This window comes from Vicugna pacos, chromosome 32 (genome assembly GCF_048564905.1).
Source record: "Vicugna pacos chromosome 32, VicPac4, whole genome shotgun sequence".
Taxonomy (NCBI): Eukaryota; Metazoa; Chordata; class Mammalia; order Artiodactyla; family Camelidae; genus Vicugna; species Vicugna pacos.
The window spans coordinates 17,065,679-17,080,652 of NC_133018.1; the positions used below are offsets into that span (position 1 = coordinate 17,065,679).

The 14,974-nt window shown below is 36.1% G+C and overlaps 1 protein-coding gene and 1 non-coding gene across 2 annotated transcripts in view; one reads left to right on the top strand and one right to left on the bottom strand.

The window, feature by feature from the left end:
* NAA25 (N-alpha-acetyltransferase 25, NatB auxiliary subunit) overlaps positions 1-14,974 on the top strand; it is a 60,539-nt gene that overhangs the window by 1,947 nt on the left and 43,618 nt on the right. Inside the window, exons 2-4 of the mRNA XM_006204828.4 lie at positions 7,554-7,639; positions 8,123-8,261; positions 13,686-13,804. Coding sequence (XP_006204890.1) covers positions 7,554-7,639; positions 8,123-8,261; positions 13,686-13,804 — 344 coding nt within the window. The remainder of the gene's footprint in view (positions 1-7,553; positions 7,640-8,122; positions 8,262-13,685; positions 13,805-14,974) is intronic.
* LOC116276638 (small nucleolar RNA U109) lies at positions 9,822-9,937 on the bottom strand. Its single transcript, XR_004186124.1, has one exon. It is a non-coding gene; the product is annotated as a small nucleolar RNA U109 (small nucleolar RNA).

Below are 14,974 nucleotides of genomic sequence, written 5' to 3' on the forward strand. Positions count from 1 at the left end.
CACATTGCTAAACATCAGAATATGTTAGCCAGAAGTGACAGATCATATTCTCAAAACTGAAGCCTGAATTATGTAACTTTTGTTATAGTTACATGGGAAGAAGATTAGAAGAGACTTTGTTAGGAATTCCAAGGCGATTAATATAAACTGGCAGGAATAGGAGAAGAAAGACTGTCCTTGACTTCAACAATTTTGACTTTTGACCTCTAGACTTTGGGACATCCTCTGCTTTTGTGTTTCAGTACATTGGTACCCCTAACCCACTATTGTTACTTGAATTTAGACATCATTAGCTGACAAATGAACAAGCTCATGCATGGTGGTGCTTGCCCACCAGCCAAAAGTTCAACAACACTCAGCATTGATCAAGGGCTTATTTGTGTGCTAACTGTCCTATTAGGTAGGTAAGATTATTGTGACCATAATAGTAAACTGAAGGCCCGAGATTTAACTTGCTCCGAGTTGCAGCTAGTAAATTGTGGAGCTGGGATTTGAACACAAGCATTCTTGCTGGAGAGCTCAGCCATTCACTGAGTATGGATTCAGCAGCATCACTATCTTTGTACAGCATTATTTGTGCTGCCAAGATTTAAGATTTTACAGCTGTTGGAAACTTTGCCTGTAACCTCAGCTCTTGCTGATATTGTTGAAGTGGACAGGGTGATTAATTGTGAAATTGTGGTGCGTTGAAACTATTTTTGGTGTCTAAGTATGGAATAGTTGATTAGCTGAACATCTTCAGAGTACATCTCTTTACTCATAAATTGCTAAGTTTGGATATTGCATTTTTGGGTTTTGAAAACCACCCTGACTTTCCTAGAACACCTACCATACTATTCATTCTTCTTTTGGGAAAATTATTCTCTTGTGCTGTATGATTCTAACAGATTTTGTATTCTCACCTGACTTGGTAAGCCCTAATGCTTTCTTTACCATTATTATTAATTTAAAATATTTTTAGTGGTTAGGGAGAGGGTAGGGGTAGAAGTGATGGTCAAGTATGGCACATGATCAATTTTTATAGGATATAGGAATTGCAAAATAAAAATAGAGAAGTTTCAAAGAAAAAATATTCCCATAGTCTTCAGAATACACACAAACATGCGCATTTACTTTTATGCCACAAGATCCTTTGTTCCAATTTGTTTTAGTGACTTGCAGTCTTGCTCTAGCCTGGATCAGGTGTAACGTGTTTCCCAGTTGTGTTTCCTGAATGATAATCCCTTCTTTGGTGAGTTAGGACATTTCCCTTCCATGCCTGGCCAAACTCCAGGTAATTTTTCTGTTATAGTTCATTATTAAAACTTCTCAACTATTCAGTCGAGTATAGTATGTATTCTCTGAGCCTTCTGTTGGACAGTGTTAGCTCAGCGAGTCTTGTCCTGTTTCACCCCAGGAGTGGTAGGGTGTCTCATTGAGTGAAGATTATCTTGCCTTTCTGTAGAAAAGTCACTTGGCACAACCTAATTTCTTCTGTTCTGAAATGATGGCCATTTAAAAAGCTCTGACTTAGACTTTTAAGTTCTAAAAACATTTTGAACGTAAAAAGAAAATGTTAATGCACAGAAATTCTCGGATGAGTACTAGAGGGTAGTGGGAGAAGGTAAGATTAAGAGACAGTCTTTTCATGTTATACTTGTATGAACTGTTGGAATTTTTTTTTTTTACCATGACATGCATTCTTTGTCTTATTTAAAAAATTAATTGAGAAAACTTCGAAAATTTTAATTTTATAGCAGGAAGCCATCGCTAATGACTGGATCTTGGAACTTCCTGTTATGGTCACTTTGTATGTATGTATCTCTCATTTCCTTAACAGACTACTGAGTTTCTAGAAGATTTTTTTCCCTATACAGTTTGTTCATTTATGCATTCCTTTCTCCATTCAACTTATTTATTAACGGCCTAATATGTGCTTGGCACAATGTAGATAGATGCAGGGGACAAGTGAGTATCAGATGGCACAGACATGGTTTCTGCTTTCAGGGAGCTTGTAGTCTCAAGAGATTTTTCAAGCAATAGTGTACATAACCATTACATTTGTGTTAAGGGCTTTGAAGGAAAAGTACAGGCTGCCATGAGACCATACACTATGGGCATTGCAATTGTTGGAGACAATTCAAGAAAAAAGTTTTCTGTGAAAGTGACATTTTACTTTGGACATGAAAGAAGAGGTTAGTCAGGCAATGAGATAGGGAGGAGTGATGGACAGAGAGAGTATGTAAAAAGGAGCTTGTTCTACTTGAGGACCTAAGAAAAGACTTGTGTGATTGGAATGTAGAGAAGGTTGAGATGAGGCTATACAGGTAGAGGCAGAGGGACTCCACTTTGTAAGCCAATTTAAGGATTTGAAATTTGTTTTAAAGACTGTGGGAAGCACTGAAGAGATTTAACCAGGGAGTGGGGTGATCAGGCTTGCACTTTAAAAAGATAGCTCTGAATGCTGTGGGGGAAATAGTTTAAAAGCGGGCAAGTGTAGGATGTAAGGCTTGTTAGAAGGCATTATTACTTTTAAAATTCAACCCCACCACCCCCTATCTTGAACATATTAGGTATTTAACAGAGGCTTATTTAATGTTTCATCTTCCTAAAAGCAAGGCACCTATTTGCAAACATTTAGGATTTTTAAGCAAAGGACATTGTAATTTAAAAATGGAGCTATCTTAATATTCAAGTCTTTTTCTTAATTGGAGCATATCTATAGTAGTTTCCCAAGCCCTTGTAGGAAGTAGAAACAGTGCAGGTTGTCAATTTCAGCTGCTCCAGAGACTTTGAAGGCAGAAGGGAGAACATACAAGTTAAAGGCTTTTTTTTTTGTTTCCAAGACTGATCCCTTTCCTGTTTTCAGTATTCCTAAGTATGATTGGACAGATTAATCTCAAGGCCCCTCTACAGGGCAAGCAGACAGTAGGCTTGCATGTGTCAGGGCCTACTGCTGTCTTGTCTGCATCTGCAGGGAGGAGGAACTTTTGTTGGAAGTGTTACCCAGGTGGCTGGCTAGCTCATTCATTCAACAAATTTTGGTAGTTTCTTGCCAATGATTTAATCCAGTGTTTCTCAAATTTCTATCATTCCTTTACCCAGCCTTACGATTTAGCTATATTACAGTATCATCTGTGCTATAACTTAATATTCTTCTCTAAGTTTACCTTTAAACTTAAATTTATTTTAAAATAACCTACCATTAGTGGAAAACTTGTTACTTGCCCTGAGAAGACAAAGCCATAAAAATATGTACTTCCATTGGAAACAAAACAATATTATTAAAGTCTGAACTAGTTTCTGATGGTTGTGAAACTCTGAGACCTGTTCCTTCTCTGTTTAAAAAAAAAAAGACACTAGCAAGTATTAAAGAAGTGATAGGCTAAAACCAAACTGAGACTGTCTCCTTAATATAAAGGAAATATTAGAAAAGAGATCAACTTTCTCACTATTGAGTGTTATATAGTGCTGCCTGCAAGGACCACCTAAAACCATTTTGGTTGGAGTGATACCTATGCTTTGAAAAACACTGTTTTAACTGATACATCATTATCTTATTGTTTTCTACATTTGTGGATGGCTGATTTTGGCTTGCTCTCTTATTAAGGGAACAATACCAATCCTCATGATTGAACAATTACCCTTGAGTAAGTTTTAAAAAGACTAAAAAAAACAAACTTACAGGATCTATATTCAAAAGCTTGTAATAACCTATAATGAAAAAGAATATATGTATAACTGAATCACTATGTTGTACACCAGAAACTAACACAACCTTGTAAATCAACTGTAATTTAAAAAGAAAGCCTGTTTTCTTCAAGGGCTACATAATTTATATTATGGAGTCAGTTGTATAAAATGGAAATAAACTTTCCTCAAAAGACTCAGCAACCAATTAATCAATAGTCACCTAGCCATCCAGAAAAGGGGACCCTGACAGCAGTCTGAATGTGATGAGGTATCTTAGTTAAAACTCTTTTGGGTGCAAGGAACAGAAACTCACTGACAGTAACTCGAGTAAAAGGAGGTTGTTTATAAATCCTTGTGTGAGCTTAGGGCAGGAATGCAGTGTTCTAGGGCCTGATGGAAACTGGAAAGCTGTCAGGATCTGAAGCTTCTTTCTCAGATGCTCATCTCTGCTCTTATCTGTGTGTGTCTATTTTCTCTGCTTTGTTCTTCAAGCTGTTCTTTTTTTTTTTTTTCTTTTTCTACTTAATCATCATTTTACCCAGGCCCAACATGTTGGTTTTGTGGCCACACCAAGCTGAGGGGATAGAACAGGGGAAGGTCACTAGCCTCTCCCACCAGGCTTAATCAGCACTGCCTCTTCCCCAATTTTTTGATAAAGATAATTGACATTCTTTATTCTTTCATAAATGTTACGTGAATGAAAAGTCAAGAGATAACTCCTTTTCTTCACTCCCCGTCAGCCAGTTTGCATCCCCTAGGGTTCCTTCTAAGTGAAAATTCTGGAGCTACCGCTGATCATCTCAGACTGGAAATATTTATTGCCTTCCAAATGAGGTTCTCCATAGCTTTCTGACTCTGGATTTCAGTGCTGCAGTTACAGATTACCAGGAAAAAACTCAATTAACCCAGCTTGGGTCAAGGGTCCACTCCACTGGGCTTCAGTTTCATGGTCTAGACATGCTCATCCAGTTCTACCCCTTCAGCAGAATCTGTGGAAACCATTCCCAAAGAAGAGGGTGTGGGTACAGTATATCAGAGCCTGGTCAACAACAGAGGGGAAAGTTACATATCCTTATTGTCCTACCCTTTGGTCTGATGTATTTATGGGCAGAGCCTCAGAGCTAAGGTCTCATCAAAGATAACTGCTCTTTGAGAAGACTTCAGGATATGTCCTGTGAACCTGCAGTCTTACAGTACTGAGTCAGAAGTAACTTAGAACGCACTCAGAATGAGATCAGCACCAAGTTTTAGGAAGAGAAGATACCATTTATTGAGCTGAAATATCTCTGTCAGATACTCTGTAAGACAAATGATGGCCTATCAGGTGAGTTAAGAGTTTAAGAAAACTGGTATCAGATATTTAGGTGTTCAGGCCAAGATTGTGTGCTTTTAGATTTCTGTGAGTCTTCAGTCTCTCTACCTGAGTATTGATCTCTTCTAGATTGTGATTTCCTCTAGAGTAAGTTTTCTTAATCTTTTTACCTAACCTTACTGGTGCTCATCAACATTCAGTGCATTGAAAAAGACTAAAGAGATGAAACTCATGTGTCCATGTGGCTGTATGTTAAAAGTTTTGGTAAAGTTTTCATTGGAGAAAAATTGAAACCATTAGGTAAAATGATAGTGTGACAGGGCCATAAAGCATTTTGAGTTGTCTATGCTGCCTCTGTCCCTGTTGCTAACTTGGGACCTTGATGAGCAAAGAGGGACCAGTAGTTGTAGTAGATTGTGAACTAGCCTGTGTTCATTCATCTTTCTATATTTCGAATCAACAGCTACCACCCTATTTCCCACATATAACCCTTTTCACTTTTCTAGAAATGAATCTTTGCTTTTATTATACATATTTTTAAATAAATAGACTTTATTTTTTAGAGCAGTTTTAGGTTAGGTTTACAAAATGGAAAATAGAAAGAGTTCCTACACCCCTCCCCACCATGTTTCCCCTATTATTGACATCTGCGTCAGTGGTGCATTTGTTACAGTTGCTGAGCCAATATGATATGTTATTATTAACTAAATTCCATAGTTTACTGGTTTACATGAAGGTTGATTCTGTGTTATGCATTCTATGGGTTTTGACAAGTATCTGATGACATGTATCCACGTTAGAGTATCATACAGAATAGTTTCACTGCCTTAAAAAGTCCTCTTTTCTCCACCTGTTTATCCCTTCCCCAGCTTCTGGCAAATACTGATTGTTCGACTGTGCCTATAATTTTTGCCTTTCCAGAATGTTATGCTTTCTCAGATTGTTAAGCTTTCTCAGATTGGCTTCTTTCACTTAGCAGTATGCATTTAAGTTTCCTCCATGTTTTCTTGTTGGCTTGATAGCTCATTTCTTTTTATCACTGAATAATATTCCAGTGTATGGATGGATATACCACAGTTTGTTTATCCATTTGCCTTTTGAAGGACATCTTGGTTCCCTCCAAGTTTTGACAATTATGAATAAAGCTGCTGTAAACATTTGTGTGCAGATTTTTTTTGTGTGAAAGGTTTTCAACTCATTTGGGTTGATAACAAGGAGCAAGATTGCTGGATCATATGGTTAGAGTATGTTTAATCTTTTTTTTGTTTGTTTTTTGTTTTTTTGGGAGGGCGGGAAGGTAATTAGGTTTACTTACTTATTTTTAGAGGAGGTACTGGGGATCGAACCCAGGACCCTGTATATGGTAAGCATGCACTCTGCCACTTAAGCTATACCCTCCCCTCTGAGTATGTTTAGTTTTTAAAGAAACTGCCAAACAGTCTTCCAAAGTGGCTGTGCCATTTTGTATTCCTATAAGCAGGGAATGAGAGTTGCTCTTGCTGCATGTTCTCACCAGCATTTGGTCAATAGATTAATTTGAGTTGTTTGTGCTTTGTATGTCCCTGTGCTGATTTGGGACCTTGATGAGCAAAGAAGAACCTGGTAGTAGGTTGTGGACTGGTCTGTGTTTAGTCATCTTTCTATAATTAGAATTGACAGCTACCACTGTTTCCCATTTAAAACACTGCTCATTTTCTTTTAGATCTTCTCATCTGGAATCTTTGCCTTTTTTTTAGAATTTGAATAATAGTTGATTACTTTTCTTCCTTAATACAATTTTATAGCAAGTCTTCACTTGCTATAAATTTGAAATGGATGCATAGGGAACCTAGAAGTCGAGTTTTCTTCAAAGTCAGTGCTAGTTTCTATTTCAACCAGAGTGTATGCTGGTGCTGTTTTCCCTATATCCTTGCCCACTCTTTTTTCTGGGTCGGGGGAGGGTAATTAGGTTTATTTATAAACTGATTTATTTTTATGGAAGGTACTGAGGATTGAACCCAGGACCTTGTGTATACTAAGCATGCGCTCTACCACTGACCTATACCCTCCCCCCATCCTTGCTCATTCTTGATACTGCTGGACTTCATCCCCCACCCCCATTCCCTTCTTATGGGGGAAATCCTCTTATTTTTTCTTCAATGAATTATTCTTAACTCTGTGGCACAGCAAGTACTCATTAAACATTTTATTGAAGGAACATGGTCCATTTGGTAATTTGAAGCTTGAATATAAGAAAGGGTTCTTTTTAAAAATAGAAAAAAAATTTTTTATGTGACCAAACCCATTAGTTTCCCATAGGTAAAAATATTAATATCATCTATCATCTAAATATATTTGGTCTTGAATCTTTGTTAAGGACTAGTGTAACTGGATTATATTGCTTTTGAATGAGAGATAAGAATATAAGATTATATTCTGGACCATCCTAGCCATTTAAAGTTCAGATCAACTCCATGATGCTTCTAATACCGAATTAAGATTCTTTCTGAAACATCTGATACTAGCCTATGCATTTTTCATATTTGTTGGTGAAGGAATATAATAACTGCCATAATTTCTGTTTTCATAGATTATCTTGATAATGGTAATAATAAAATGGCAATTCAGCAAGCAGATAAATTGTTGAAAAAGCATAAGGATCTTCATTGTGCTAAGGTAAGCTCATTTGCCCTTAAGTTACTTGTATTTGGTGTGTTATATATTGCAGTCTATAAAGGGAAAGATTTTTAATTAATCTTTTTGGTGACTATCTGTTTTTTCAGAGTATTTTTTAGGCTACTTGTTTTCCTGATTACTTAAATGCTGTAAATAGTATTTACATAAAAGCTACTGCTTACTTCTTTGGACATGCCTTACCTAATTTAAATATTTTATTTTCACAGAGTTAAATTTAACTCTTTGAGTTAAGCAATGTTGTGCATTCTTTCTGTTTTGTGCATTCTTTTTTTTTTGTTTTTGTGCATTCTTAATTTGACTGAAGTAGGAAAGAGTCTTTATTCGCTGATATTTTTAGTAATATGATTTAGTTGATTCACAACCTTGGCATACCTTACAACTTATTTAGTGTTTTCAAATTGGCTTTCTTTGGTCCGTATTTCCTTTTCTTTTAAAAACTGATTTGTCTTTTCTTTCTATCAGGTTTTAAAGGCAATTGGTTTACAGAGAACTGGAAAGCAAGAGGAGGCCTTCATCTTGGCACAGGAGGTGGCAGCTCTTGAACCCACAGATGACAACTCACTGCAGGCACTGACTATTCTTTACCGGGAGATGCATCGACGTACGTTTCTCTTTTCATTGTTTTTAAACCTGAGCTTAATTTTTTGGATATTTCTAATTGGCTTGTCTATTTGTCTGATTTACTTTTCACTCATGATTTGAGTGGATGGCAACAGGTGAAATAATGCATTAACCATGGCTTGCAAAGACTGTAGACAGAAAGGATATTTTACATATACTTGGATCCTTGAAATGGAATAAGGACTTGAATTTCATTTATGACATTTTGATTTGCTAAATGAAAGTGTTGCCTTTCCCCCCACTTTTTAATATGGAAAATTTCAGCCATAGACTAAAACAGAGAATAGTATAATAAATCCCATTGTACCCATTACCCACCTTCAGCAGTTATAGACCCGTGGTCAATTTAATGTATACCCCTCTGCCTGCCAGATTATTTCTAAGCATATTCTAGATAGTCTGTTTACAGTGTCATCTGTAAATAAAGTTTTTTATTGTTAATTTCTTAAATGTTTATTATGAAATACATATTTTTAATAATATATATTATAGAATAATATATTTTATGTAACACACTAGAACATTTGATGTGGAATAAATGAACATTCATAAACCTACCACCCAAGTTAAGAAATATAACATTATCATACAGGCATGTCTACGAGATATTGTGGGTTTGGCTCTAAACCACCAAAATAAAGCAAATATTGCAATTAAGTGAGTCAGACTAATTTTTTGGCTTCCCATTGCTTGTAAAAGTTATATTTACACTATACGGTAGTTTGTTAAGTGTGTAGTAGTATTATGGCTAAAAAAACAATGTATATATCTTAATTTAAAAATACTTGATTGCTAAAAAAATGGTAACCATCATCTTAGCCTTCATGAGTCATAATCTTTTTGCTGGTGGAGGGTCTTGCCTTGATGTTGATGGCTGCTGGTTGATTAGAGGGTAGTGGCTGTGGCAGTTTCTTAAAATAAGACAACAGTAAAGTTTGCTGCATCAATTGGCTCTTCCTTTCATGAAAAGTTTCTCTGTAGCAAAACATGTAATGCTGTTTGATAGCATTTCACCCACAGTAGAACTTCTTTCAAAATTGGAGTCAATTCTCTCAAACCCTGCTGCTTTATCAACTGAGTTTATATAATATACTAAGTCCTTTGTTGTCATGTGAACAATCTACACTGCATCTTCACCAGGAGTAGATTCCATCTCAATAAATCACTTTGTTCATCCATAAGAAGCAACTTCTTATCTGTTCAAATTTTATCATGAGATTGCAGCAAGTCAGTCCCATCTTCAGGCACCACCTCTAATTCTAGCTCTCTTGCTATTTCCACCACATCTTCAGTGACTTTCTCCTCTGAAGTCTTGAACTCCTCAAAGTCATCCATGAGAGGCGGAATCAATTTCTCTCAAACTCCTGTTAATATTGATATTTTGACCTCTTCCCATAAATCACAAATATTCTTAATGGCATATAGAATGGTGAACCTTTCCAAAAAGTTTTCAATTTACTTTGCTCAGATCCATCAGAGGAATCACTATATATGGCAGCTATAGCCTTATGAAATCTTTTTGTTTGTTTGTTTTATTTTTTAATGTAGGAGAAATATACTGCTACTCAGTCTCTACTGTAAAGTTGGCAGCCCCGAGAATTCCTTTTTTAATGTAGCATGTTACGGATGTATTGCTGCTTCCAAAGGGAAATGTATTTCTTTTTTTCTTTTTTCTTTTTTGTGGGGGAAGATAGATTTATTTATTTATTCTTAGAGGAGGTACTGGGGATTGAACCCAGGACCTCATGCATACTAAGCATACGCTCTACCACTTGAGCTATACTCTCTTGCCTGGGAAATGTATTTCTTAAAGACTTGAAAGTCAAAGTTAGATCCGTGGGCTGCAGAATAGGTGTTGTGTTATCAGGCATGAAGACAACATTAATCTCGTTGTGCATCTCCATCAGGGCTCTTGGGTGACCCAGTACATTGTCAATGAGTGGTAATATTTGAAAGGAATCTTTCCTGAGCAGTAGTTCTCAACAGTGGGCTTAAAACATTTAGTAAACCATGGTGTCAAACAGATGTGCTGTTATTTTGTTATTTTTATTTGTTATTTGTTTGCTTTGTTATTCCACTTATAGAGCACAGGCTGAGTGGATTGAGCATAATTCTTAAGAATCATATCACAGGGCCATATGGCCTTAAGGGCCTTAGGATTTTCGGAATGGTAAATGAGCACTGGCTTCAACTTCAAGTCACCAGCTGCATTAGCCCCTAACAAGAGAGTCAGCCTGTCTTTTGAGCTTTGAAGCCAGGAATTGACTTCTCTAGCTATGAAACTCCTAGGAAGTATCTTCTTACATTGTTTAACATTGTTTCATCTACATTGAAAATCTGTTGTTTAGTGTAGCCACATTTATTAATTATCTTAGCTAGATCTTCTGGCTAACTTGCTACAGCTTCTCCAACTGCACTTGATGCTTTGCCTTGCACTTCGCTGTTATGGAGATGGTTTCTTATTAAACCTCATAAGCCAACCTCTGCTAGCTTCAAACTTTTCTTCTACAGCTTCCTCACTTCTCTCAGCCTTCATGGAATTGACAGTTAAGGTCTTGCTCTGGGTTAGGCTTTGGCTTAAGGGAATATTGTGGGCGGTTTGATCTTCTTTCCAGACCACTCAAACTTCTCTATATCTGTAATAAGGCTGTTTCACTTTCTTATCATTTGTGTGTTCACTGTACTTTTAATTTCCTTCAAGAATTTTTCCTTTGCATTTACAACTTGGCTAACTAGCACAAGAGGCCCAGCTTTTGGCCTATCTTGGCTTTAAATAAATGCCTTCTTCACCCTGTTTAATTATTTGTAGCTTTTGATTTAAAATGTCAGACTTGTGACTTTAACTTTTACTTGAACACTTAGAAGCCATTGTAGGGTTATTAACTGGCCTACTTTCAATATTGTGTCTTAAGGAATAGGGAGGCTGAAGGAGAGGGAGAGAGACAGGGAAATGGCCGTTTAGTGGAGCTGTCAGAACACACACTTTTTTTTTTATTAAGTTTGAGGTCTTATATAATAATGAAAAATTTGAAATATCATGAGAATTACCAAAATGTAACAGATACAAAGTGAGCACATGCTGTTGGAAAAATGGTGCCGATAGGCTTGGCTTAGACTCAGGATGCCACAAACCTTCAAAAACACAGTATCTGCAAAGCACAATAAAGCGAAGTGCAGTAAAGCAAGGTTTGCCTGTACTAAGAAGGCTTCCTATGTTTTCTTCCTCGTTCTCATTTCTCCCTGCACTTCTTAAGAGATACTTGTTAACCTGAGTATTTTTTATTCTCTTGCTTTTCTTTGTTTTATTTTATTTTTTAAATTGAAGTATAGTTGGTTTGCAATGTTGTGTTAATTTCTGATGTACAGCATAGTAATTCAGTTATACATATATATATATTCCTTTTCATATTCTTTTTCATTATAGGCTATAACAAGATATTGAATGTGGTTTCCTGTGCTGTACACTAGGACCTTGTTGTTTATCTCTTTTATATGTAGTAGTTAGTATATGCAAATCCCAAACACCCAATTTATCCTTCCAGCCCCCTCTTTCCCTCTTGGTAACCATAAGTTTGTTTTCTATGTCTGTGAGTCTATTTCTGATTTGTAAATAAGTTCATTTGTGTCATTTTTTTTAGTATCCACATATGGGTGATATCATATGGTATTTTTCTTCTCTTTCTGGCTTCACTTAGTATGACAATCTCCAGGTCCATCTATGTTGCTGCAAATGGTGCTATTTTATTCTTTTTTGTAGCTGAGTAGTATTCCATTCTTTATATATACCACAACTTCTTTGTCCAGTCATCTGTCAAAGGATATTTAGGTTGCTTCCGTGTCTTGGCTATTGTAAATAGTACTGCTGTGAACACTGCATGTATCTTTTTGAATTAGAGTTTTCTCTGGGTATATGCCCAGGAGGGAGATTGCTGGATCATATGGTAAGTCTATTTTTAGATTTTTGAGGAATCGCTATACAGTTTTCCATAGTGGCTGCACGAAACTACATTCCCACCAACAGTGTAGGAGGGGTCCCTTTTCTTGACATCCTCTCCAGCATTTATTATTTGTGGACTTCTTAATGATGGCCATTCTGACAGGTGTGAGGTGATAACCTCATTGTAGTTTCCATTTGCATTTCTTGAATAATTCTCTTGCTTTTCTTTAAATCTTTATCACTTTTGTTTTTCTAAGTAATATTATTAGTTTTGCTTATTTTTGAACTTAATATAAATACATTCATTCTATATATGTTCTGTGACTTGCACTTTTCATCTGATAGCCAAGTGGTTGTACTTAATTCATTTTTACTTCCACAAAATACTTCGTTGAGTGACTACATAAGAATCTAGGAGCGGAGGTGCTGGGTCATAAGGTATTTACATGTTTAGCTTAGAGATAAACATGATGTCAACTTGTTTTCTAGATTTACCCTCCCACTAGCAGTGTATAAGAGTTTTGATTGCTCCACATCCTTGTTGTTGGTATTCTTAGACTTTAAAATTTTTTCATCAAACCATCACGTTGTCCTTCTTCATATACACAGTTTTTGTCAATTGTTTCTCAATAAAACTGGAAAAAATAAAATAAAACTTTTGCCAACCTAGTGGGCAGAAAATGTAATATTTTAGTTCAATTTTGTTTTTCATTATTATAAAAGATAAAATTTAAGATTTGAGATATTATATCTGATTATTTAGGGATTATGTTGATTTAGGATATGGATTCTCTCCCAGTGTTTAAAAGAATCATTTATCTGTCCTACAAGTATTGGTGGAATGTTTCTATATGACAAGTATTATATCAAAGTCACAGATGAAGGGTGTCCTTTCTGCTCTCATGTTACTCATAGTCTATAAGGAAAAGTAGGTCAATATTGCATTATGTATTAATAAATTGTATAAGACAGTTACTTAAAAGATTTCAAGATGGCAGAAGGAAGCAGTGATCAGACTGGGGTGGAGGAGCAGAGATGGTGTTCAGGGAAGGATTACATTTGAACTGGGTCTTGGATGATGTTCACTAAGTAGAAAAGAGAGGAAAGAGGAAACCAGGCAGAGGGAGCACTGTAAAGACATACATCACTGGGAATCTAGTGGAACTACAGTCTGATGTGGCTGGAGCATAAAATGCTGTGGGGAGTTCGGAAGAAGACAGAGGCTGGATAGATCCTAGAAGGTCTTGTACGTTGTAAATGTGAAGGGGAGGTCTGACCTATTCTGTGCTTCATCGAGTAACACTTAAGCAAGAGAAGAGTAATGATCAGATGAGGCAAAGCAAATACTGTCTTCTTCCTTGATTATAGGAGACACCTGTTTCCTCCAAATAGGAAAAAAAAATTATATGCTGTTAAGATTTGTTTTACTTCAATAATTAGAGAAAATCCTATATCTCTTTGTCTTAGCGGAGTTAGTCACAAAACTTTATGAGGCAGCTGTGAAGAAAGTTCCCAACAGTGAGGAGTATCACTCTCACCTCTTCATGGCCTATGCCAGAGTGGGCGAGTACAAGAAGATGCAGCAGGTAACTTGATCCCCAAACCTCCCGGCTGTGGGATTTTCTGTTAAAGTCTTTTTAATGTGATTTAACTGTAGTGGTATGTGTGTCTGCATGTGTGTGTTTGCATATGTGTGTGTAGAATTGAATCTGTGTATTTGTGTGTGGCGATCCAGTTATTTTCTTTGTGTTTTAAAGATAAACAGTTCAAGTTCTTTAAATGTTCTATTTCGGAAATTTGATTGTTCTTCTTTTGTGGCCTGAAGGTATGTTTGGTTCGTTTCTGGTAAGTTGGCTCCAAATCATCCCACTGAATCAGATTGCTGCTGTATTTTCAGAAAATGGGCAGAAATCCCAGAGCAAAAAATGAACAGACAATAGAAAAATTAACTTTAAAAGTTTACATCTATTTTGTTTATTATTAACTGTTTATAGCCTGCTGAGATTTTTAAATAAGGGTGGGGGAAATCCCTGTTGCTTGGGATTTTGTTTTTAAACTTTTTTTTTATTGAGTTATAGTCATTTTACAATGTTGTGTCAAATTCCAGCATAGAGCACAATTTTTCAGTTATATATGAACATACATACATTCATTGTCACATTCTCTTTTGCTGTGAGCCACCACAAGATCCTGTATATATTTCCCTGTGCTACACAGTACAGTCTTCTTTATCTGTTCTACATTTTGAAATCCCAGTCCCTTCCCACCCACCGTAAGATACTTTTTTTTTTTTCCTGGATGCAGCTTATCTGCCATGTAGCACATTTTAGGTGTTCCTTGTATACACGTGAAGGAGCTACATTTGCACTAATAGGTGGGTAAAGCTGACATCCCAGAGAAATGCAGTTTGCACTGTAAATCTCATAAAGGGTTATGATGTCAAGCTAGAATTTTTTTAAAGAAATGCTTTGTGGGTATAATGTCTTAGGGCAAACCCTTTGTACATGGGTTTTTGTTTTGTCTCGTTTACTTGAAATACCTAATAAAGCAGGGAGGGTGGAAGATACTGTATTAGATAAATCCTTTCTCTTTAAAATCAATCTTTGTATTTGCTTATGCAAGTTTTAAAATTGGAATAATTTTTTTTGGCCCAAATATAATTATTTGAAGAGATTTTTATTATTATTATTTACTGTTGGGGTATATTCTCAGGAATAGTATGCAGAGATTATAACTTTTCTCTTAATGTAAAATGA